General features: G+C 45.2%; 2 protein-coding genes across 4 annotated transcripts in view; both read right to left on the bottom strand.

Annotated features, from left to right (window-relative positions):
- Nucleotides 1-2,127: 2,127 nt before the first annotated feature.
- On the bottom strand, nucleotides 2,128-6,531 carry LOC310774545 (kelch-like protein 11; the record flags this gene model as incomplete). The annotated part of the gene is made up of 2 exons (XM_083634635.1): nucleotides 2,128-5,477; nucleotides 5,960-6,531. 2 exons carry the CDS (start codon nucleotides 6,529-6,531, stop codon nucleotides 3,893-3,895), a joined length of 2,157 nt encoding a protein of 718 aa, XP_083490761.1. The 3' UTR covers nucleotides 2,128-3,892.
- A 3,014-nt stretch (nucleotides 6,532-9,545) lies between these two features.
- LOC310774577 (ATP-citrate synthase-like) overlaps nucleotides 9,546-25,582 on the bottom strand; it is a 58,719-nt gene continuing 42,682 nt past the window's right edge. For all 3 annotated transcript variants that reach the window (XM_083634667.1, XM_083634666.1, XM_083634665.1), the window contains 15 exons: nucleotides 21,232-21,373; nucleotides 20,473-20,641; nucleotides 19,608-19,712; nucleotides 19,291-19,487; nucleotides 18,597-18,678; nucleotides 18,306-18,416; nucleotides 18,070-18,197; nucleotides 17,893-17,986; nucleotides 17,178-17,332; nucleotides 16,737-16,887; nucleotides 16,196-16,339; nucleotides 15,114-15,227; nucleotides 14,034-14,116; nucleotides 12,308-12,384; nucleotides 9,546-11,082 (listed from right to left, as the gene is read on the bottom strand). In XM_083634667.1, coding sequence (XP_083490793.1) covers nucleotides 10,988-11,082; nucleotides 12,308-12,384; nucleotides 14,034-14,116; nucleotides 15,114-15,227; nucleotides 16,196-16,339; nucleotides 16,737-16,887; nucleotides 17,178-17,332; nucleotides 17,893-17,986; nucleotides 18,070-18,197; nucleotides 18,306-18,416; nucleotides 18,597-18,678; nucleotides 19,291-19,487; nucleotides 19,608-19,712; nucleotides 20,473-20,641; nucleotides 21,232-21,373 — 1,847 coding nt within the window. In that variant the 3' untranslated portion in view covers nucleotides 9,546-10,987. The remainder of the gene's footprint in view (nucleotides 11,083-12,307; nucleotides 12,385-14,033; nucleotides 14,117-15,113; nucleotides 15,228-16,195; nucleotides 16,340-16,736; nucleotides 16,888-17,177; nucleotides 17,333-17,892; nucleotides 17,987-18,069; nucleotides 18,198-18,305; nucleotides 18,417-18,596; nucleotides 18,679-19,290; nucleotides 19,488-19,607; nucleotides 19,713-20,472; nucleotides 20,642-21,231; nucleotides 21,374-25,582) is intronic.

A 25,582-nucleotide genomic window follows, 5' to 3' on the forward strand; every position in this document is an offset into this window, starting at 1 on the left:
CAGTAATATGCACATGGGAATCAAAACGTAGCATTCATTTTCACAAATAATTTGACCAAGGGACAATGTGCCTCTGTTCTGTTGTGCTGTTCCTGCTCCACCATGGTACTCCGACGGCCATCCCTTGAAGAAACAAACGACACCGTGTTATATTAATTACTATAGGAAATCAATGAAAGTGTGGACCCAAGCAGCTCAAAAGGCAAAAGTATTCAAATTGAAAAAACGGTGGAGCTACTAGGAGTATTTTTATATAGCAATATTTAATGCGAAGTAATATATCTGTGTACAGGCAGTTACAAATCAGAATATATCTTCAAAGTTATACGGGCAGACAAAACGCAACGCGTTTCAACCACGTAGGTCTTCCTCAGGCAATGTTAGCAATATTAATTACTATAACATAACGCCACCACATTTCAGTTAAAGTAGGCTATAACGGTGCTCACACGTTAGCACACGATGCTAATCGAGCTAGCGTTAGCTTACAAACATGAGCATCACTCAAACAGTCCAACGAGTCCAACATAGCAGAGAACCAAGTGCGCGACCAAATCCACCTCAGTTATCAATTTTAGAGTTTGCCCAGAGATAAGTATAATAGCAGTTTACCTTGTGGAGGCTTAGCAGCAGCTAGCAGGCTGGAGACTCACACCAGCTACTCAGGCACAATGCACCAGGATCACACCACACCATGGTCTCTTGGCCAGGCCCCGGACAAGACGGTGGTCGGCTGGCTGGACTCCTACTCGCCCATACCTTCGGACTAAAAGTTATTATATTTGTTGTCCTGGACCATTTCACCACTGCAACCAGCCAGCCAGCGAGCAAGCTAGCAAACAGAAGCGAACAACAAGATGGCAGTCGTTCAAGCCTGTGAGACAAATTCGGAAACTCCCCCGGCAGCCGCTAGGGGCAGCCGCCCCCTCCTCCTTCTTCTTCTTCTACTAGTGTTTAACAGCCCTCTCTCCCCGTACTTCCGTGTAAAGTTAATCCATTCAACCAATCAACGATGAGCAGGAAGCGGGAGATTCAAGCCTCATTTTGTTCCATCAAAACCATAAACAGGAGAGCAGAAGTGGAGAGAGCAGAGAAAACTTTTATGACCTCAGTCTTGGTCAGCTGGTGCCAAACTGCCAGGACAGTGCGCACCGGTATATAGATCCAGGGAATATGGTATATCTGGGTCAAAATCAAGGAGAAATACATTTGTTAAGCACATGCATTACAACAAAATGCTTCAAAGTGTTTTCCATACAGTAACGTTAGGCTTACTTACGTTTGTTATAAATAAACTATAATGAAACAGCTCTGGTTTAATAGCTAGAGCCAATGATGTGACCGCACAGTAACGTTAGTGTGGTTCAATGAGGCTTGATTCTATTCAAAGGTAACTATGACATCAAATAAAACGAGCTGCTTTCCGGTGTGTTCTACTGCTAACGTTAAATAAGCTCAGAGAAACAAAATGCATTCTTGTTACTGTTGAAACTAACGTTAACGCAATTTCGTAGACAGAATTTGACTGCAACTTACCATTTTCAAACGGAGAAAATAGACTTGCCACGGCGCTGCAGAGGTATATTTACATGAAGAGGTAGCCTATGTTTTGGAAAATGGTTAAAAACGACGTGTAAATTAGCAGATTTGGACGATTCGTGTTTTGTTTACATCCTATGTTGTTGCACCTGCAACAGATTTCCCCCCACGTGTATGAACCAAACAGAATAGGTTCCGGAGCGTTTTTGTTCCTACTTCTTTTTTTCTGTATCCTTCTAAAGTAAAAAATAATATTCATCTTACCAGACTCTCAACATTTGTAAAAGACCACAAATGTAAACAAAAATATCTGCAAATGTGTTTTAAATGTAAAAACGCACTAGTGTATGTGGGTGGAGGAGGGGCGTGTTGATTTGGAGCAGGAGGCTGCTGTGAAAACATGAAAGCCGATGTGTTACCATGGCAATGACTTCAACTGGATGAACATTCCAGTGGCAGATGTGAACATTTCTCTTCTTATGTCTTCACAAATGACAATAAACTGATTCCAATTAAATATTTGTTTTAATGCAAATGATTGTATACTTACAGCTATTGCACATATAAGTGCAAAAACACCATGTTCTTTACAAGTACGCATGAAATCAGAAAGAATATATGGCACTGGGAAATAAAACATCAGAGAGCAACTCCCCACTGATATTGAACTGGGCTTGTTTCAGTTCTAAAACAAATAATAAAATCAGTCAATTTGAAACCCAAACTAAAAGGCTTCTGAGTAGATTGTGCCTGTCCTCTTCCATTATAACCCTCCAATTATGTGCACACTTATCCTTCCAGTAGAGAATTTGTTTAGAATGAATGAAGTTAAAATGTCCACTGAGAACTGCTCAAATTATTTTCACTCATGCATTGATATTGTTCACATTAAGCGTTCTGTTCTGATGGAGAAAAGTTAAGCTCACAACACCAGAAGCCTAACACGACAATATTTAGACAGTTTGGTTGAAGATATCACAGGCACGAGCAATTTCAACAAGAACTCCTATAAATGTACAGAGAAATACACTGAACTTAGCAACTGGTCCCAATAGAACAACACTGTATTGTGAGTAGGAAAGATACAAAGTCAAAGAGCGAACTGTGCACAACATCAAAGTTAACATATTTCAGGCCATTCGGTGTGGTAAATCCAATCAAATTGAATGTTCACTGAACTATGAGCATAAACATACCTGCTTCTTAGTTTAATATTTTTTAAACATTTCAGTGCTAGCTCTTGCTAGTTCAGACGTATAAACTGTTGGGAAAACCACATAAAATGCCAGTCCAGGACGCCACCATCTTTATGTACTTGATCCATCAGTCCAAATATTCCAGCATGAAATAGGATAACAGAGACTGTGATGCATCTTATTTCATCAAGACAACAGAAAGCATGTCTTATGTTCACTACTCACCATTCTGATCAATAAAATCCAAATTTTAGCAATGTTTCAAATATCTGTCTTTATCTTTAATTGTTTTCACCTTTCAAGTTATTACAAAATTAAAGAATGCAATTCTTACACAAGTGAAGTAATTAAGGGGGGGGGTCAGATCATGCATATTTACAACATATATTTTAATGGAAAAATAGTACTGTACAAAATAAAAAATTAAGAATGTCAAAACAGCCAAATGTATTTTAGTTCGACAATGTATTAAGCAGGTTTATGTCATAAGGAACAAATGATTGTCTGGTCCCCAAAATAAGTGCTTTCCTCCACTCACTTCTCTACAGTGCAGATTTAAACAACACATTAGGATTGGTGGTTGTCCCTTTCAGCACATAAAATACAGGTACATAAGCGCAAGATGAGATTTCAATCCCTAGTGCAAAAAGGAAAACCCAGATAGGAAAATGGAGGTAGAAGAAAAATGTGTTGACAGGGGGAGCCGTAAAACAAATATTAAAGCTTGAAGTTTTTCTGATCTGTTTTGGTTGTGTGTTTAATTAATACCCCGGCAGGGATTATTACAATGTAATTTGATCTTAACCTGCCCCACAATAATGTAGACATACATCATTTACCCTGCTAAGTTTTTATCACAGAAATGAAATGGAAAGCTAAGCTGCTCAGTGATGAAATCAATCAGAACCAATCTTTCCAGATCATATAACAAGAGGTAATTATAGCATTTTCATGACCGAAAATAAAAGTAAGGCTTGCTAATTATGTAAGGCAAAAATTATTAAGGTTAAGACTGAATATAATCTAGGCCAAAAAACACATTTTATTCAAAACAATAAGACAAAAGTGTTGGAATAGCAGCAAGCCACCCATCAGTGGATGAAGTGCTCTCCGGACAGAGCAGAGAAACTGAGCCGTGTGCCAAGCGGGAAAAGACCTCAGCATTCAATCTGAGACTGCAGCTGTCTGCGCAGGGTGAGGGTGCGCCGGTGGAGCTGCTGCATCTGCTGCATGCGGTCCCGCTGGCGGACCAGGTTCTGGGGCATGGGGTAGCGCTGGCAGCCGTGGAGAAAGTGGTACGGGATGCGGACGTGGCAGGCGGTGGCTCGGCAGCGCGGCTGGGGCATGGGCGGCAGCAGCATCCAGCGCTTCCTCTCGGCGCAGTAGCGGTAGGCCTCCTTGCGGTACTGCTTGTCCACGTCGTCACTGTTCTTCCACCCTCCGATGATGAAGACGTCTTCGCCCAGGTAGCAGATGGCGGCACCTTCGATGCTGGTGACCTCCGGGGGCAGGCTCTCCAGGATGTCGTCGGAGACACGGCTGCTTATTTTCTGCTGAGCCGTCTCATCGGTCACTCTGTAGCTCTTGGGGCAGCAGGAAGCTGTGTGATAGAAGTTAGTGGATGCCACGGCCATCTGAAAGACACAGTAGTTATCGAGCAGCGGTAAGGAGTCCACCTCTTGCCACTGGCGACTCTCTGTGTCATAGCGTGTGGTCACGGTCTTCAGCCCGTCCTCGTTGTCCGTGTCCACTGGTGTCCGGGCCATCACGTACACGTAGCGCTCATCCACGCTCACCGTTTTCACATCTCGCAAGATCTTTGGCGCCGACTCAAGGTTGTGCCATTTGTCCTGCTCAGGCTCGTAGATGCTGACGTCCTTGAAGCCTGGACTGAAGTTGCCGTGGCCGCCGATGCTGTAGAGAATGTTCTTCACGCAAGTGAGGCCGAAGGAATGTTTGCGGGTGGTCAGGTTGCTGACCTGTTCCCAGGTGTTGTGGTTGGGGTTGTAGCGCTCCACAGTCTTAGCAAAGCCCGGCTCCATGGACCCCGCCACATACGCATGGGTGTCGGTGACTGCGATGGCATGTCCGTCTAGGTGGTTGTGAATGTGCGGCAGGTTGACCCAGCGGTCCTCGTAAACAAAGTAGCCCACGCACTCACTCAAATAGTCGCCACCTTCCGACACACCGCCCACGACCATGATAACGTCCATGTTTTGGCCACAGCGAGGCTGGAACGTCGCCATGTAGGAGGCACACAGCTCGATGTCGGCTGACTTGAGGCTCTCGCAGCGAATGGCGTGGCCCTCGAGGGCATCGCACACCAGCTGCCGGCAAGCGGCGCTGTTGGCCACCAAGGGCTCCTTTTTCACCACCCGCGTCAGGTAAGTAGCCCTGATATGGGGCAGCCGTAAAAGCTGGAACAGCTCCTCAAAGTGCTTCTCTCGCTCCTCGGCGCTTCGCTGCACCCACTTCACGACGGTGTCGAACACCTCCTCCTCGGAGTCCACGGTGATCTCGGTGTCAGACAGCCAGTGCCGCACCAGGTGGAAGGGCAGCGTGTAGAACTCCTCGTCCTGGATGACTATGTGGAAGTTGCGTCGGATCATCTCGGCGGCTCGCAGGGCCAGCTGGTCCAGGGTGTACATGTGGGCCAGGCTGTGCACCGCCACACAGTTGGCCAGGCTCAGCTTCTTCTTCAGGAACTCTCCGCAGAAGCTCTTCAGCTGCACCAACAGGAACCTAGACAGTGTGCACATGAATTCACAGACCACTTTAGTGTTGAAGCTGCAGTATGCAGTTTGGAATGTCCACAATACATAACCATAACAACATAGCAGAGAGCAGAACCCAAATGACTACTGTTGTGTGCTGTGATTGGCTAGTTCCCTGATTGGTTGTTTGATTCAGACCACTCAGTAAATAATAATAATAATAATAATAAAAGAAATACAAAGGGGGCTGGTGCTCACAGAACACATTTGTTTAACGTAACCCTTCAATAAAATATTGTAGTGATTTGCAATAGTCAAAAGTAGTTATTTCAACCAAAATTATAGTGAAATGATAATACTGTAGCTTTAAAGACAGAGCACTAACGATTATTTTATTGTCTGGTCTATTTAGTGGCTATGTGTAAATACTATCGTGTGTGTGTGTATGAGCAAATTACATGGAAATCTATATTTCATTAGTCTTGAAAGACACTGGTAGTAAGACATTACCTGTCAGCAAGTTCCAACACTAAGTGCACATTGGCGGTGGTTACCCTCATCTCCCCTGTGTACATGAACTGTATGACGCTTTCCACCGTGTCTGTGTCGGGTCCCGTTTCTGAGCTCCATTCTCTGATCTCCACTCGGCCGGACAGCGACTCGGAAAACTGCCCGCCAAACAGCGGGCTGAAGTAGTCCGTGGCCGCGGATAGAACTGACCGATGGGCGGTTAACTCCAACGTCTGCTGGGCGCTTTCACTAGACGGGCCGCCTGTGATGAAGGCCAACGTCACGTCGCAAAACAGGCCGGCCTTCCTCTGCTCGTTCTGCCGACGAGCCAGCTCCGAGCAGTGGGTCGGGCAGCAGTACTCCTCGGCCTCCTCCGGTTCTCCGTCACCTGTTAGCATCGCCCCGGACACACGGCTGCTGCTGCTGCTGGACTCCTCTGGGGTGGCGGGTGCTGCCGCTGCCATGATGTCGACGGCTACCGGTCTCAACTGCAAAGGGGGGCTTTGCGCTGTCTTCGGGAACAAGTCATAGGTACATACAACGCAAGTAAATAAACATTCAAATACGGACATGCGAACGTTCAATTTAAAGAATACGGAAGCAGCTACAGGTCGTGACGTCGCACTGAGCCTGCGCAGATGGCATGTGGGCGCCTATAAAGGGTTGACGCTAGAATGGATCGGCTGGAGGGACCTAACCCCGCCTCTTTTTTTATTTTTTAGTCTTGATTTCACAAAGGTTCAGATGGTTTTACAAAAAGCACAACAAATCACAATATAAAAAGCACAAATAGACAAATAGATGCTTACATGATCGAAGGTCGAGGCTTACGAAAGCTGAGGCCACGTCTCGTCATAGACGCTGGTTTAGCTGGCTCAGCCTGGCTGGGGGCGTGGTCAGGGTGGGGTAAATTCCCCCGTTCTATCCATTCAGCAAAGTTAGAATTTAGCTGCTAGCCCAGCCCAGGCAGACACGATCGGGGATTTAACCACCGCAGTAAACGCACATCTGAGCAGACGTCTCGTGTTCTGCTCTAGAACCCCCAAACCTGTAGTTTAGAGCCGCAGCACCGTCTTTTGGTGAGTCAGCCCATGAGATATATGGGCGGTTTTACCCCACTCGCGCGTCAGCCGTTTAACATTTTGTGGGCGTTCCCAGACATGCGGACTGTCTCTATACATCTCTGAGGGCTTTAACTCAGGAACTCACAGCTGGGATTGTTGAGGTTGGAGACAATAGACCCTTCTCACGGGGGCCATTTTGTGTCGAAAAGGCCAGAATAAACACAGGTGCGAGCAAAACACTAATGAGGGTTTCCACATTCCAATCATGGAAGTTGGAAACCCTCATTAGTGTTTTGGTTGCACCTGTGTTTATTCTGGCCTTTTCGACACAAAATGGCCCCCGTGAGAAGGGTCTATTGTTGCTGGGCACTGGGTGCATTAGCAGAGTCTATCCAGAGGAAGGGAGTCATATACAGTCTGGATTATGGGGAATATGGTTATTTATTATTGGTAAATACGCAGCACGCTCCCCACCAGGTCAGCAGGTCCAGTCACTGATCTCCCAGTGAAGAAGCTCCAGAGGGTCAGAGTGAGTCTAGACTGGAACAGAGGAAAGCTGTCATTCTCTGATCCTGACACTAACACACATACACACCTTCATTGACAGGCTGTTTCCATTAATTGGCACTTTGGATGACCTCCCTCTGAAGTGCCTGCCCCTTTGAAACAGTTTCCCAATAATTTTTTTATTACTTTTAACATTGTTTACCAGAATAATAATAATTAAAAAGCAATTTAACTGCATCCCTGACTCTGTGTGAGAGTGCCTGAAGCAAGCCTTTCCGTTAGTTCCATGTAATGTGGGGACAGATTTTAAAATCTACCTTCAATTAAAGTCGATGTGTCGATTGGTTAGTAACTAAACAATCAGAAGTCAGGTATTCACTAGACTCAGCCCTCAGTCTTAATCCGTTTCACTCCTGTTTGGTGGCGCAGCTCACCAAACGTCTGGGAGCCGAGACTAGGTATTCACACACATCAGGGGTTCAAGTTTCTCAAACTCATTTGGATGGGAAATGGTATTGCAAAGCCAAGTTGATGGTTCTGTGTGGAGATGTTTTCCCGTGGAGTCAGCAGTGTAAAACATGTGTGTGCTGCTTGTGACCTGGATGTTTTAAATCTGGTTTAAATACTTTTTGTACCAGCTGGGAAAATCAGGGTGAGGAGAATTGAATGAGAAATTTTCCATAAGCAAGGTATTTAATTGATCCAGTGCAGGGCTGTACGCGACGCATACTGGTAGCACTGGTGCTTGCTAAAAATGTCAGTAGCACAAAGAACATTTTTATAGCACACACAGGTGTTTTATAGCACACACAGGTGTTTTATAGCACACACAGGTGTTTTACACACACAGGTGTTTTATAGCACACACAGGTGTTTTACACACACAGGTGTTTTATAGCACACACAGGTGTTTTACACACACAGGTGTTTTATAGCACACACAGGTGTTTTATAGCACACACAGGTGTGGTTATGGTTATAGCACACACAGGTGTGGTTATAGCACACACAGGTGTTTTATAGCACACACAGGTGTGGTTATGGTTATAGCACACACAGGTGTGGTTATAGCACACACAGGTGTTTTATAGCACACACAGGTGTGGTTATAGCACACACAGGTGTTTTATAGCACACACAGGTTAAACACATTTTATTGGTCAAAATTAATTTGATATTTGTCATAGATAGGAATAGGTATTGCTAAGTTTTTAACGGTGCTACTACTCTTACCAATACTGCTTATCGATCTGGTAGGCCTACTATAACAGTATTCTTATCGTTTCTTAATTATGAACAGAAATTGCTTCATTCAAAGTTGCGAAATCTTTAAATTGGTGTTCATAAATTCAATCTGACCATTTGATCTCAGATCACAGCACTCTGGACAGAGCATCACAAATTGAGTAATAACCATTATGGAAAATCTGGAAAAGTACTGTAATGAAATTTCAAAATCTAGTTTTCCAGGCCTGGAAAAGTAATGGAATTGGTCAAATCCTTAAAAGGTTTGGAAAAGTAATGGAATTTTGTTGTGCGTAATGAAATTATTAACCTTCCACGTAATGTAACATAACAGCAAATGTATTTTCTATAGCCGTTGACTTAACATGGGGTATTGGATTTTATTATTCCTCATAGGTGACTAGCGGATTTCTCTGACCACGAGAAGCAATGTGTTGAATGCCAAAGCATTTTAAATTGGCCCAGCTTATACCGGTTTGTTCTAATTACTTGTAATGCAGAAGAGCATAGCCCCCATAGATATATAACAGTATGTTGAAACTGGCCATGGTGACTTATTATAATTATTTAATAGTCTATTGATCTTATAATCCATTTCCATCTTCTAGAAGCAGCCAAATGTGAAAGGGGATGACTGCAGGCAACTCACTGGAGCATCAAGCCAGCACCTATCACAGATATTTCACTGAATTAACTCAGATCACACTTAACCCACAAGAGATTTACACAAAATACTACTACAACCAAATGAAAAGTAAAAGAAGAAGATATTTATTATACTACTATATAACAGCATATATTAAAAAAACAAAAACAAAGCATTTCACAGTTAAATAAAGCAAAACAAAGATAGCAGGCCATACAGTGGGCAGTTACAAAGCATCTTGAGGTGATGTCAAGTCTTAACAGAAAAACAATTATTTTACAGGGCCAGACATCCACAGTACCTGCAATACCCTATTCCCCAAACAAAGCAAACTGCCTTCATGGTCCCTCGCCAAAAGATGCCTTTAAGACTCACAGGGCACATTCATGAAGCATTTCATTCACCGCATTTTCATAATTTCCCCTTTTTTGACAAATCATAAAAACTGTTATTCCGAATAGAAACACTTGCAGTCCAATTTGTACTCTGTTTAACAAGGACAATAACTCATTCCTAAAATGACTTTGGTTTATCTTGTGCAGAGTTTATCACAGATCAGAGATCTCTTTCTCAGTGGGAGTGTAATTATGTGGAGATGGAAGCTCTATTGTTAAATACTAAGGTGCAACAGACAGTCACCCAGAAAGCATACCCAAGCACACTTACTAAGGCAGTGGTTCCCAACTTGGGGGTCACATGTTATTCCAAAGGGGTCGCCTGAAATGTATTTATTTTCGTCTTCTTTTTACACCACACACAATTTAAAACTACGGAGGACGACGATTAGGGCCACCTGTGAAAAAAGTATTTGAGTTCTGAGTTTAAGTCAGAATTCTGAGATTAAAGTCAGAATGCTGTGATTACAGTCAGTGATGATGTCACCAGTGATGTCACTCAAGCAATTACAATCTTACTACTATAATAGGACGTCAATGTGGGGTCACAAGCAAAAAATAAATAAAGTTGGGAACCCTAAGGCCTAAAGGTTCTAAGGCCGAAAACAGGGCAAATGCTGATAAAATACTAAACACCACTGGTTCATTTGCAAATCTAGTAATAACAGAAAAAAAAAGAAGACAAGTTACAGTATTGTGGAGCTTGAACAAACTAAAATCACTGCCACCAGCAACTATTAGCGTACTGCAGGTCACCTAATCAGCCTCCATAATGCAGGGGTGATGAAAACAATGTGCTGTGAATTCTGCCCTCGTACCGACTCTGTGAAACAGGTTTGTGTGCATTTTCCTCAACGACCAATCAACTTTGTGCTGCTGCAGTTTGCATTGCTTTGGCTCTTTGTTCAAAACGGAATAAGTTACATCTCAACCCATTTAAATAGTTTGTCAAAAATCTAACCCTAAAAACACGGTTCCCCCTTTTTCCATAAAAACTAGTGCTCCCCTTCCACCCAGACCACCTCGGTCAAACAATATCTCCACTTTCCAGTATCATCCTAAGTAATTTCCCCAAGGCAGCGGTTGTCAAGAGTAGGGATTAAGTGAGTCGGTGAAACGCCGCCTGCCTGATTTGGGCAACCACATCCGGAGGCGAGTCCCACTGTTATGATTACATGGACATATGTTCAGGAAGCACATAGGAGATGTCATCCCAGGGGTGGCGGTACAAACCCTGCTTCAGTCTCTTCTGGTCCAGGTAGTGGCCTGAAAAAGGACAGACACAAGGTAGACGTCTTGTCATTACTCCTCCAGATATGAGTCATTGATGCTCGATCTTCCCTAGTAGTGTGTCCTTTTAAACCACTCTCACTTTTTAAAGATTGCTTTTAATGAATGTGTAACATTTAATTAATTGGTAACATTCAACACTGATAACATTCTAGATGTTGCACTCCCCCTCCCTCCTTCCATTGGATTCATGTCACAACACAGCTGTTGCCAGTTCTTGCATAACCTCCATATTTCATGGTCGAGTGGAGTGAGACTCACCCCGTTTACTGCCTGGTATGAAATTGCGATATGTATCCGGATTTATCTGGATAATAAATAATACGATCTTGCCTTTGCATTTACAGTACACCTGGCATTTTGAATGCATTCTCATTATCCTCATTGGGATCTCTTGTCAATCTTTTCAAAAAATAGCAGACGTGACTTATGATCTGTCACTCCAGATTAATGTACAGAGACAGGAAGACACTGAGATAGTTCACTCACTAGTAGTCTCGCTTGCCAGCCTCCCCTCACTTCCGTGAGAGGAGTCTGGCTGCATGGAAACAGGCTGCTGGCATAAGCCCCTCCCCTCCTCTACAGCTGCTCTCCCATTGGAGGCGACCATTTCAGTCACTGCTGGCATTTCCACTGCCCGCTTACAAGCCCTGTCACTGGCTCTGACCATGCCAATCAGAGCGGCTTCCGCTCCCTCCTCCCTGTGTGTCACTGTAAATAGTCCCCTGCCGCTGCAGTGAAAACAACAACGCTAACTAGCTAGCAAGCTAACGGCAGAAACCTACACGCTAGCTCGTTGCTACACGTTGAAAATGGCAAGTTGGATTGTTTGAAACTATTTTCCAAGGGCACTGCCGCTAAGCGCCGCCCATCGCAATTCCAGAATGGTGACCAGCGCTGCCAGACTTCTCTCACGAAGTGAGAGGAGGATGGCAAGCGAGACTAACTCACTAGCAATAATCATTTTGGACCTTGACAGGTCCAAAATGATTAATTCACAATTCACAATCATCAATCATCAAAATGATTAATTCACAATCACATTTGTTTTTAGGAAAAGCGATCCGTACTTTTCTGAAAGCTCAGTGGATCTCGATCTCTCTCTGTATAGATTTGATCTATTTTCTTATAAAGTGCTTTGTAAACTTGTTTTGAAAAGTGCTCTACAAAATAAAGTTATCCTCATCATCATGGCACTCACCGATAAAGCCTATACTCCGGCCAAGGACAAAGATCCCATTCAGTGCACCGATCTCCACAAACTCATCTGCTTCATCTCTGGAGGAACAACAACAAATAGCATTTAGCCAGACATGTGAGAAACAATATTAGATAGCAAACTATCAACTCAGGATGCTCCGATATACAGATCACAAAGTCAACAAAGTCAGTGAACATTAACTTTGCACATTCTTAAAGGAGGACCTGGCCACCTTTCAACCCGCTTCGCATCACTAAAATGTCAGTAGTATACAGATCAACAGTGTTTACCTTCACCAGTTCATTCCAGGCACTTCAGTCTCCTTCCCGTCATTTGAAGACGGAAGTGAACAGATGTTCTGCTCGAGAGGCGGCTGTTCAAACTACAGATTGTTTATTTTATTTTTTCTGTATGCGCGCAGCCACGGAGAATCGCATCGAGAGCCTTAGCAAGCGTTAATGTCCCATACCAGCGGGCGGGGGCAGAGTTTCTGCAAGCAGACGAACAGGGATTTCTCGGCACAGGAAACATGGAGAGAAGGTAAACACTGTTCATCTACATCCTAGTTCCTCATTGCGCGGCTCGCGAGATGCTGGCGGCTCTCGAAGCTTTAGTTGGCGGCTCTAAGAAATTGAAAAAAAAAAAAAAAAAATTATAAGATTTCTTTGAAAGATTTCCCCCCCCCTGCTCTCCCCAAAATTTCAATAAACCTTTATGGAATATTATTACAATACAACAATACTGGTGTTGACAGTAATAGAAGGTGCCAAATCATTCAAAACAATAAGCATTTTGCTTTTAGGAGTATTGTGCCAGCGTGCAGCGTTGTTCCAAAACGTGTCAACGTGTCTCGTTGCCTGGGAAACGCACATCCCATAATACAACTGTTCGCATCGCATCCCATAATAGTATGATGATACTTGGGATGCCATTGCGAACATAGATGTGAACAGGTTAGCTAAAACTTTAGCGTCGCCAGTGACGGCCCCCACCATTGCGGTCGGGGTACGTTTCGAAATCCCTCCACGCCTGAAAGATTTTCTAGGGGAAACTGGTATATATATATATATATGTGTGTGTGTGTGGAAAACAATAAAACACAAAAAAAATGGTAGGCAGATGTGCTTGGTTGGGGTGGCTTTTGGTGTTTTGCAGTAAAAGTGGCTCTCCTATTGACTTTGTCCTGCCAGTGCGGCTCTCATCGAGAAATAGTGAGGATCACTGATCTACATTATACTCTACTATCCACATTATAATGATACAACGCTGGAAAAGCGGCAAAGTCCGCCTTTAATGAAGAACACAGAAGACACTCTTGTAATTGTCTTCAGATAAACTAGCAATACGTATTGTGCTAATCCAAAGTCAGTTCTCTAGCAATGTGTAGTAAAGACAGTTGTCTGGTTTACTGCCCTAAAAACGCAAAAAATACAACAATAAAAACAAATTCAAAATGTAAAACTATTAAAACATTCTGAACCAAAAGTCCCAGCCATATTCACTAAAAATAATGAATCAGCTTAGTGCTCAGTATGGCCAATACTTTGTAAGCACTCTGCATTTGTAAAAAGGTAAAAAAACAAAAAGGCAGTTGCCGGTACAAAATCCTCAATTACTTAAAATGGTGCCTTGCACCTCACCAGTCTCTCCCAGGCTGAGTTTAATGTTCTTACCGTGTGAAACCACCACACGTTCTGAGCAGGTCCACAAAGTTTAATGTTCTTACCGTGTGAAACCACCACACGTTCTGAGCAGGTCCACAAAGGCAACTCCAATAAAGCCGTCTACGTTGAGGATCAGATTGGGTTTCTGAAAATAACGAAGAGAAAACATTTTGTCTGCATTCCAGAGAAAGATCATTAAGCCTACCATCCTTCCTTTATGTTTCATTATGCATTATTTGAGTTCACATAGGAAAAGCTAGACATTCCAAGCTACCTGTTTATTTTTTATATAAACAAAAAGATAAATACTTAATTTACTTGCTTGCTAAGTGTGTGTTAGCAGTAACATTAGTTCTTATGTTGTCGTAGTGACCCATTATTGATGTCATTTTATTGTATTTTCCAATACACCCACAGGTGGCAAGCATGTGTGGTGGTCTGCAAAAACCCTTCACGTGGTGGGAATTTGACATTTTCATTTTTTGACATTTCCATGAATTAGAAACTCTCCCGCTATATATCACTTTTTGAATGAGTCGTGCGATAGCTCTCTCAGATCAAAAGTTATGAGTATTTTAATCTGTTATGCGTTTAAAAGTAAAAAGTGTGAAAAATGTATTTAAATATTCCACAACGTTGTATTTTCTACAGTGGCATTCCACCAAAACCATAAAAAGAAATATGTTCCCCTTTTTGTTTTATGAAAATAATTATTGATGTACTACGGAGATGAAAGTAACCAAATCGCTCAAAATACCTGCAAAACTCAACCTTCTTTTGCCTCATTGCCAACAATGTGGAGCAGCGACATGTGAAGGGTTTCTGTAGGCCAGCGCACATATAAGCACTAAGCTAGTGTTTTATGTTCTTTTGTCTTCTACCTAAACATGTGGTCATGCTTGAGCATCCTTTGTTATTATTATTTTTGCATGGGTAGCCTCAGGGCCAAAGTCTTCATATGCTGGGTAGCCTCAGGGCCAAAGTCTTCATATGCTGGGTAGCCTCAGGGCCAAAGTCTTCATATGCTTCACTTCACTCTTACCAGTCTTGTTTGGCCCACATGATGGGCCATTGCTGAGTTGGATAATAACGGACCAAATGGGAAAAAGGGTTGAAGTGGGAGTTGACAAGGCAAGAAGTACCTTGGAGGTGGTGATCTTCTCGACGTCCAAGGCATAGTCCAGTAGCGTTGTGGATGGGAAATTCTGCTTAACAAATTCCTTCAGAATCTGCACTCGTATGTCTGGGTTGTTGATCTGAAAAAGACACAGCATACAGTAAACCCACACTATATAGCTGAGGAACAAAACTGCATTTTGCATCCTTAAAGTCGAACTGAACCCGTTCGTCACGTGCGTCGCAGTCCGTTTCAGACTGAAAACATAATTTGTCTGAGATGACAAGTTGAGAGGCGGGTCATAGTATCATGTCGATGATTTGATTGGACAATTCTGTCGACTGGCTTTGGCATTGGTCAATCATGGCGTGTTCCACGCCATGACGTGTTGTCGTGCTACGCGAGTGGGATCCGCGGAGTACCAGGCAGCCAGCTGCTTTGTGCGGAGCGAGCGGACAATCCGATGCATGGGTGCTGCCCGCCCGCCTGGAATCTCCGAGGGCAGACCCCTGACAACCACGCTCTCAAGCGCGCGCCTTTTACGCTATTTCTGTAAATACGATATCCCTGGAATGCGCGTTTTAACGAGCCAGTTACATTTCTTTGCATTCTTAGAGATTATAGTTTTTGTTTTTTGTTCATGTTTCTAACAATTGGCCAAGTTAGTAGTTAGTTTATGGGATAGGAATTCTGCCAGATGACAGGCACTAGGCGCCATTTTCTACTTTTTCTACATTTGGAAGAGAAAATTATCCGGAAATGAAGATTTGATTGACAGCTGCATGTCGTGATATGATTGGTTGAAATGGGGTACAAATTTGATAGTACTAGGTGACGTCAGCAAACTGTACATTACTGTTATCAATGAAATCTTGAAAAATGAACTTTTGATGTGAAAAAGTGTGAAAAACTAAAGAAATTACATTTTTGTGATTTCTTTTGCATACATTATTAAATAGGTGCACTGCATACCCAGGTATTTGAACTAAAAGAAAAGAAAAGTCATTTTTGGGTTCAGCTCGACTTTAAGTAATAAGCTAAGATCATAAGCTAAGAATAAGCTCTTCAGTTAGGTGGTGTGAGAGGCTAATGCTAAGCACTGCTCACCGATTTGACCCTGTGCCCGATGCCCATGATCAGCTTGCCATCCTTCTTCATCTTGTTGACAAACTCCATGGGCAGCATGCCGCTGTCAAATGCCTTGCTGAACTGCTTGGCGGCTGCATCCAAAGCTCCTCCAAAACGGTCTCCCTGCAGTACATGAAAGAGATTGACCATGTTACAGAACAGAAACCATTTGGGGTTAGTGGAAATTTAAATAGAGGAGAGAGGGGTGGGGGGGGGGGGGGGGGATGACATGCAACAAAGGTCACATGTCAGATTTGAACCCAGGGCATTGTGGGTAAACGGTATGCACCTTGTTTTGTTAATACTCCCAGGATGCCCTTAAGTTTTGTTAATACTCTTATCTTTGCTGTTGATTGGTTTGGAGATGGTGACAAAATGAGTGTGTGTGTGTGTGTGTGTGTGTGTGTGTGTGTGTGTGTGTGTGTGTGTGTGTGTGAGTGTGTGTGTGTGTGAGAGAGTGAGTGAGTGAGTGAGTGAGTGAGTGAGAGAGAGAGAGAGAGAGAGAGAGAGCAGTACTGACGATGGTGAGCAGGCCTGAGGTGAGGCTGGAGATGAGGTCCTTGCCGGCGCGGGCGCAGACGATGGTGTTGTGGGCACCAGAGACGGCCGGCCCGTGGTCAGCGGTCACCATGAGGCACATCTCAATGAACTGGCAGGCATAGCGTGGCAACCTGGACAGGAGCACAGCAAAGCTGAAGCACTCTCTCTTGGTTGTGACTAGTCACCTTTCTCCACTGACAAACTTGGTAACAAAATGAACACATTAGCAAATGGGCTACAACAGTACAACAAGGTGTCCATCTAAACAATAGAGGCTTAGTTCACTAATTTGGTCTTCAGACTTCATTACCATTTACAAAAAAGATAACCAGCCAGACTTCCTTCTCACAATCATCAATATGTCTCTAGTCCCCACACCAACCTGCTCCAGATGACAGATATCTCTAGTGCTCATCCCTACCTGCGTTGGAACCACAGCAGGCCCAGCACACCTCCCAGACCCATCTCCTCCTTGAAGACCTCAGTGATGGGCATGCCGGCGTAGATGAGCTCCTGGCCTCGCTCGTCACAGATGCTGGTCATGAAGGAGGCCGGCTTACGGATCAGGCCCAACTCCTGGGGAACACAGGAAGAGTCATCTTAGGGAAAGGAACAGGAAACTGTAGAGTACATCCCACCTGTTTGTACAGTGTGAGGGACATTCTGTAGAGCAGTGGTTCTCAAATTGTTTCACATGAGGGACCCCTAAACTGACAAAGATTAGACCACGGACCCCCATTTGATAGGATTTTGTCCCATGGTCTGATATATATATATATATATGATAATAAGATTGGTGCTTTTAGATGTTTTATTATAGAAAGTGTATAAAGCCCATGACCAAAATAGTCATTGTGTTACTTATGAATGGAATTATAGCGAAAATAAATGACCCCCCTTTTGGCTGGGGACCCCCTCAAGGACCCCTGGGGGTCCCCGGACCCCCATTTGAGAACCACTGCTGTAGAGTACATCCCACCTGTTTGTACAGTGTGAGGGACATTCATCTAAATGTGGGGGGGGGGGGGGGGGAACAATGTAGGATTTGAGTAACGGTTACTTTCTGCTCTGACTAAGGGAGACACTGTAAAAAAAAAATACAAAAAACGATTTCTAGATAAGTCAAGGTGTCTTACCCTGGCCCAAGAGTAATCCATAGGCACAGTTGGGGGAGGCACCTCCTGAGCAGGAACGATGGTACCACTGGCCACCAGCTCATCATAAACGGTACTGTTTCGCCACACATGCACAACGTCAGTAAAAACAAACACTCCAAATGATTCACAGACAAACCCTGTGGTATGACTTCTCACCTGATGACACTCCCCAGCTCATCAAAGTTCTTGGGCACATAGGCTCCGGCGTCCCTCAGGGCCTGGTTCTTTTCCACCGCTGTCTCTGAAGCCTGGTTGGCACAAGCACCAGCATGGCCAAACTGAACCTAAAGACAGCAGCAGTACACAATGTTAACCTCAGAAACCAAGAGTTCTAAGGTTAGTAGAACTTCACAGAAAATTCAAAGCCGGCTCCTTCAGCATGGCCAACAGACCTCTGAGGAGAACATGGTGGCGCAGGTTCCTATACACCAGCATACTACAGGTTTGGTAATCCTGCCCTCTTTGATGCCCTGGCAGATCTTGTACTCCTCTGTGCCACCAATCTGGGGAGTCAGCGTGAAAGAAATCAAGTCAAAATAGGAAAGGTGTATGGCCCAAAGACTACATTTCCCCCCTCATATGATTCAATTCACTAAATACATAATGGTACAATTAATCTGTTCCACAAAAGAAAACCTGTTCCACCAATCTGACAATATAAATAATCAATGGGCTACTCCCACCTCTCCCAGCATGACGATCATCTTCACCCCTGGAGTGTCCTGGTAACGGAGGACGTGGTCCATAAAGGTGGAGCCTGGATACCTGGGCAGAGAGGATCGCAACAGAAAGAGTTACGGACGTTTCACACAGATGCGGTGCGAATGCGGAGGCGGAATGGGGCACGAAATTCCATGCGGATTCTTCGCACTAAAAGGCTTTTCGAAAGGAATCACAGACAGCTTGTCTGGTCATATTTTCTTCCGGTGAACAAGCTCAGCTCAGATAGCAATACATGTACGTGTGGCAGGGAAAAATAACCTAAAGAGCTTCAACAGCATAGTGATCCTTTCCCTCACTTTTAAGCAAATCATCTTCAGGGTCTTCATCAGGGTCTTCATGACCACATTGTGTGAGGATATGCTCCATCTATGAGGTCTTGCATGTTGTAGCATCGACTCATAGAAAGGCAAAACTAGAGTGAAATGGTGCCTCTTAAAATAGTTACAATGCCTAAATATTTAAGTGCAATTTATGATTGTGGATCAGTTTGGAGAGGTTGGGTGATATGGGATGCAGGAATATGGTCTCTTGGGGAGGAGATACAAAAAAAGAAGAAAAACAGAAAAAAGAAAAACAGCATTTCCTTTGTTTTTTCCTCTTTCATAACTTCACCACACAAAGTCTCCTGTATGACATGGGCTGTTCCGCCATTACCTGTCTCCTCCGATAGCCACGCCCTCATAGACACCGTCCGTGGTGCGGGAGATGATGTTGTTGAGCTCGTTGGACATGCCCCCGGAGCGCGACACGTACGCGACACTGCCGGGCCGGTACAGCTTGGAGGACAGGATGTTGTCCAGCATGCCGCCGGTGTTCCCGATCTTAAAACAGCCCGGCTTGATGCCACCAACCTGGAGCCCCAGAATTGAACAAACATCAACTTAACTTGTGCTCGCCATCTCCATTGACACGTACATTCACAGCCTAGTATCGACTCAGTTTGCAATAGATAAGTGTGTAAGGCTGCGTACCGTGGCGGGGCCAATGATAGTGACAGCTTGCTCATCAGCCATCTTAATCAGCTTCCTGGTCAGGGCTTCGGGGATTCCCTCAGCTATGATGGCAATGGTGTGTATCTGGTGACACAATTACATAGACAAGTCAGGAGCAATCAGAATTGATTTTCTAACTGAATCTCTGATGTTTACGCTCATAGATGTTTGATGTGTAGTCTACCTGTGGGTACTGCATGGTCTCTATGGTGCTCATACATGTTTGATGTGTAGTCTACCTGTGGGTACTGCATGGTCTCCATGGTGCTCATACATGTTTGATGTGTAGTCTACCTGTGGGTACTGCATGGTCTCCATGGTGCTCATACATGTTTGATGTGTAGTCTACCTGTGGGTACTGCATGGTCTCTATGGTGCTCATACATGTTTGATGTGTAGTCTACCTGTGGGTACTGCATGGTCTCTATGGTGCTCATACATGTTTGATGTGTAGTCTACCTGTGGGTACTGCATGGTCTCTATGGTGCTCATACATGTTTGATGTGTAGTCTACCTGTGGGTACTGCATGGTCTCTATGGTGCTCATACATGTTTGATGTGTAGTCTACCTGTGGGTACTGCATGGTCTCTATGGTGCTCATACATGTTTGATGTGTAGTCTACCTGTGGGTACTGCATGGTCTCCATGGTGCTCATACATGTTTGATGTGTAGTCTACCTGTGGGTACTGCATGGTCTCTATGGTGCTCATACATGTTTGATGTGTAGTCTACCTGTGGGTACTGCATGGTCTCTATGGTGCTCATACATGTTTGATGTGTAGTCTACCTGTGGGTACTGCATGGTCTCCATGGTGCTCATACATGTTTGATGTGTAGTCTACCTGTGGGTACTGCATGGTCTCCATGGTGCTGTCGAAGGCAGAGCGCAGCGAGGCAAAGCTGATCACCACGTCCACCTCGGGGTGCTTCTTCATGGCGTCGGCCATGTTCTTGTAGACTGGCAGCAGGATCTCCTTGTGGCCCCAGTAGAACTTCTGCTTGTGATCCCCACTAGGCAAAACACAGACAGTGGTTTCTTAGACACTAAAGTAACTAGTTCTAACAGCAGAATAGGGAACTGGTGTTTTTCATTAAGCAACATTTTACTTTAGTAGCAAATTGCTCCTGAAAGTCTGGAGGTTTGACTGTTGCAGTCACAGTCAACCTCAAATTTTCAGATCTGGAGATCGGTGGCCACCAATCAGTATTTTTTTCTGCCCTCCAGGATCCAATACCAGCAATTGCAACAAAGTGAAATTATAAGATGAAAGGTTTGAGTTGGATGAAAGAAATCAAAAGAAACAATATTACCACAATTAACTTTTCTCTTCTTCAGATATGTTGAGACTTGGTTTTCATACTATTATAGGTAAGAAAGTGGGACTAACGACGTGTCCCTAGAGCAGCCAAATTTGGTGCTTGAACATTCAAGAACTCCGATATAAGAGAACTCAAAAGATGTTCTAAAAAAGTTAAACATGATTAATTGAAATGTTAGGTCAGAAACCAACAGTGTAGTGATGTAGTTTTGTAATCAGTGGAGTATTATATTTTATTTATGCCCAGTTCTGGCAAACTTGCTGAGATCTTGGGGAACCTACGTAAAGGGGTAAACCATGGCCGCCACCGAAGGCTCGTCCCGTGAGCACACATAGTCGAAGTCCAGCATGCCTTGCACGGCGCGCGTCTGCATGCCCCACACGATGGTCTTGGTGTGTCTGCTGAACAGAGTGGTGGCCTTGGCTGTGGGAAAGAGGAGGCAGAGAGAGGAGAGGAAGAGAGGAGAGGAAGAGAGGAGAGGAAGAGAGGAGAGGCAGAGAGAGGAGAGGAAGAGAGGGACGGAGAAGCCGGAGAAAACACATATAAGAGTCTGTCTTGCTCAGCAACGCAGCAGGAATAAGGCTTAACAAGCAGAGTGCACACAGTAACACAGCTCTCATGGCGGATATAAGGCACACTGTTAATTCAATAGCATCACAAAGGGGTCTCGGAATGTTAGAATCTGAAATTGCACAGTGGTGGTGGTGGTAACCTGATGCTGCCAGATGGGGGCGGTATAGTTTTCACAACACCACACTCCGTGTCTTGTTCTGAAAACAATATCGCCCCCATCTGGCAGCGTCAGGTTATAGAGAGGCAAAGTGGTACGTCACTTCCTGCTTCAGCACTGTACCAGAGATTTTCATCCGCCATTTATTTTCTCAGACATTTCGTAAAATGCTTATAGTTTTACTTCGTCGAACCAAACGGTTCAGCTAACGCTATAATCGGGAGAGACCATAGAACATTTCACTCGGACCAAAACTTTAAAAAACAACATTGAAAAAATATTTTCTTTAAACCCGCATTTTTTTACGTTTTGGTCCCAGTGAAATGTTCTATGGTCTCTCCCGATTATAGCGTTAGCTGAACCGTTTGGTTTGAACCAGTAAAACTATTTTTATACACATTTTACGAAATGTGTATGGGAAAATAAATGGCGGATGAAAATCTCTGGTACAGTGCTGAAGCAGGAAGTAGGCGGTCACTTTGTCCCTCTATGGTGGTGGTAGAGTGATGGGAGAGCAGGGGGTGCGGGGCACATTTTGGCATGCTACCTACTACAACTGCACTTCATTCTGCACAAGTCTTGTGCTACGGACCAATTTAATTCCAGTAACCATTAATTTCTACAAGACTGACATGTAGTTCAAATTTGGAAGAGCAAACAATCTACAGAGTGTCTGTTATCATTCACTATGAAATAAGATAGGTTTGCTGCTGCATCAAAAGGATCGTTTTGTTTCCTATGCCTGAAACGGTCATCCGACTTGACTTCCAAATATACATGACATGAGTGGTGTGACTGAAGCTATAAGCTAGTAGAATTATTGTGAGCAAAAATGCATTAATAATAATAATAATAATATTTCTCCTGGAGGAAAGAAGCTAGCTTGAACTACAAAGGCATGTGGCTGAATTTCAATAATGCCTTTACTTGCACAGGATTTTGAACCCATTTAGCAAACAGCCTTCTGTGTGTAGTTGCTGTGTGCTCTTACTGTTCAGCCCACCAGTCAACACCCCATCACACTATGGGAACAATAGTACCTATGGTGCATTCCTTTATCACAAAATAACTGGGATGTGGAGGCTAAAGGACATCACATCCGTTTTGTTAGCGTTCCATTTGCAGAAAACTTGAGCTGGGAAGTTCACTGTTCATTGGTCAGATCCAGTCACTAGCCAGGCTAGCCATTGTTAGCAGTAACAGTTGATAACAAGGCATTTCGCGGCATTTTGCGCATACAAACACTGCAGCCTCATGTCCACACAGATAGATGTTAGGCAGTGCTGTGTGTACAGCTGATTTAGTGAGACACAAACAAAACAGAAGTGCTAAACAACATTACTACGATTATAACTACTGTTGTTGCGCGGAGCAGCCATCTTGGATTTCTGAGGTCGGGGCTGCTGAGGCTCCTACAAGTTTGGAATGGGAAATACCAGCTCTGATGATGTCACCGTCCAGCTCATGACCTTTGAAGTCGTAAGATTACCAGTTCCCAGTCATAAAGGAATGCACGACTAAGCTTGTCTTAAAAGAAAAGGGGGGGGGGGGGGGGGGCAGAAAACCCTCAGTAGCTTTCATTGCCCAGCTAATCACCCCTGAAAATGCAATTGTTTAATGACTCCATTTCAAAGCAACAAGTTCCAGATGCCACATCGACCCACAACACAGAGCAGAAACTGCTCAAACATTCTAACATGTAAGTGCAACAACACACACAAGCAGAAACGTGGAGTTTTCAGGACAGAAGCTTAGGTCAGTTGATTTGTGCTATTGACCTATTGTGTGCACCTTGTACCTAGGAACACTTAGCAGGACACTTCCAATGTCTATGTGCAGAGTGGGTCATTATTGGGCAGCGCCGCAGCAGAGTGGAAACAGTGATACAAGTTCTGTTTGAACGCAGAACGTCAAGTTAATGTGTCATGTCATGTTGAAGTATTTGCTGTATGGTTAACCAGCGTCTAACCACCTATTTGTTCCATTCCTCCAAGTCTCTCCTCCCCTCTGTCGCTGGCACAGAAACTGTCCAGAACCATTACTCCCTCTACAGCCGTTCAGCCAGCTGCTCAGGGGCATCATGGCCATCTATTTAGGTCAAATAAATGACTGCAAAGGCTCATTTTGATGAGAACACCATAACCTCATGGGCATGGCATTCATCTTAAGATGGACCAGACTGGACTACAAATATGGACGTAGCCAACGTGACCTCACCCATTGGTTTGTGGATTCCCGTTCTGAAGCCTGGAGTTTGACCGCCATCATCATGATCAACGTTCTTTTGGCCGGGCTACCTGCTGCCATCAGAGGGCTACCTGCTGCCATCAGAGGGCTACCTGCTGCCATCAGAGGGCTACCGGGCTACCTGCTGCCATCAGAGGGCTACCGGGCTACCTGCTGCCATCAGAGCGCTGCTGGGCTACCTGCTGCCATCAGAGGGCTACCTGCTGCCATCAGAGGGCTACCTGCTGCCATCAGAGGGCTACCGGGCTACCTGCTGCCATCAGAGGGCTACCGGGCTACCTGCTGCCATCAGAGCGCTGCTGGGCTACCTGCTGCCATCAGAGCGCTGCTGGGCTACCTGCTGCCATCAGAGCGCTGCCTGCTGCCATCAGAGGGCTACCTGCTGCCATCAGAGGGCTACCTGCTGCCATCAGAGCGCTGCTGCTCATTCAGAACACTGCAGCATGTCTGGTGTTCAACCAACCTAGATTCTCTCGCGTCACTCCCCTCTTCCGGGTCCCTTCACTGGCTTCACTCCCCTCTTCCGGGTCCCTTCACTGGCTTCACTCCCCTCTTCCGGGTCCCTTCACTGGCTTCACTCCCCTCTTCCGGTCCCTTCACTGGCTTCACTCTCCTCTTCCGGTCCCTTCACTGGCTTCACTCCCCTCTTCCGGTCCCTTCACTGGCTTCACTCTCCTCTTCCGGTCCCTTCACTGGCTTCACTCCCCTCTTCCGGTCCCTTCACTGGCTTCACTCTCCTCTTCCGGTCCCTTCACTGGCTTCACTCCCCTCTTCCGGTCCCTTCACTGGCTTCACTCTCCTCTTCCGGGTCCCTTCACTGGCTTCACTCCCCTCTTCCGGTCCCTTCACTGGCTTCACTCCCCTCTTCCGGTCCCTTCACTGGCTTCACTCTCCTCTTCCGGTCCCTTCACTGGCTTCACTCCCCTCTTCCGGGTCCCTTCACTGGCTTCACTCCCCTCTTCCGGGTCCCTTCACTGGCTTCACTCCCCTCTTCCGGGTCCCTTCACTGGCTTCACTCCCCTCTTCCGGGTCCCTTCACTGGCTTCACTCCCCTCTTCCGGGTCCCTTCACTGGCTTCACTCCCCTCTTCCGGGTCCCTTCACTGGCTTCACTCCCCTCTTCCGGGTCCCTTCACTGGCTTCACTCCCCTCTTCCGGGTCCCTTCACTGGCTTCACTCCCCTCTTCCGGGTCCCTTCACTGGCTTCACTCCCCTCTTCCGGGTCCCTTCACTGGCTTCACTCCCCTCTTCCGGGTCCCTTCACTGGCTTCACTCCCCTCTTCCGGGTCCCTTCACTGGCTTCACTCCCCTCTTCCGGGTCCCTTCACTGGCTTCACTCCCCTCTTCCGGGTCCCTTCACTGGCTTCACTCCCCTCTTCCGGGTCCCTTCACTGGCTTCACTCCCCTCTTCCGGGTCCCTTCACTGGCTTCACTCCCCTCTTCCGGGTCCCTTCACTGGCTTCACTCCCCTCTTCCGGGTCCCTTCACTGGCTTCACTCCCCTCTTCCGGTCCCTTCACTGGCTTCACTCCCCTCTTCCGGGTCCCTTCACTGGCTTCACTCCCCTCTTCCGGTCCCTTCACTGGCTTCACTCCCCTCTTCCGGTCCCTTCACTGGCTTCACTCCCCTCTTCCGGGTCCCTTCACTGGCTTCACTC

Source organism: Poromitra crassiceps (assembly GCF_964638095.1).
Source record: "Poromitra crassiceps genome assembly, chromosome: 4".
Lineage (NCBI taxonomy): Eukaryota > Metazoa > Chordata > Actinopteri > Beryciformes > Melamphaidae > Poromitra > Poromitra crassiceps.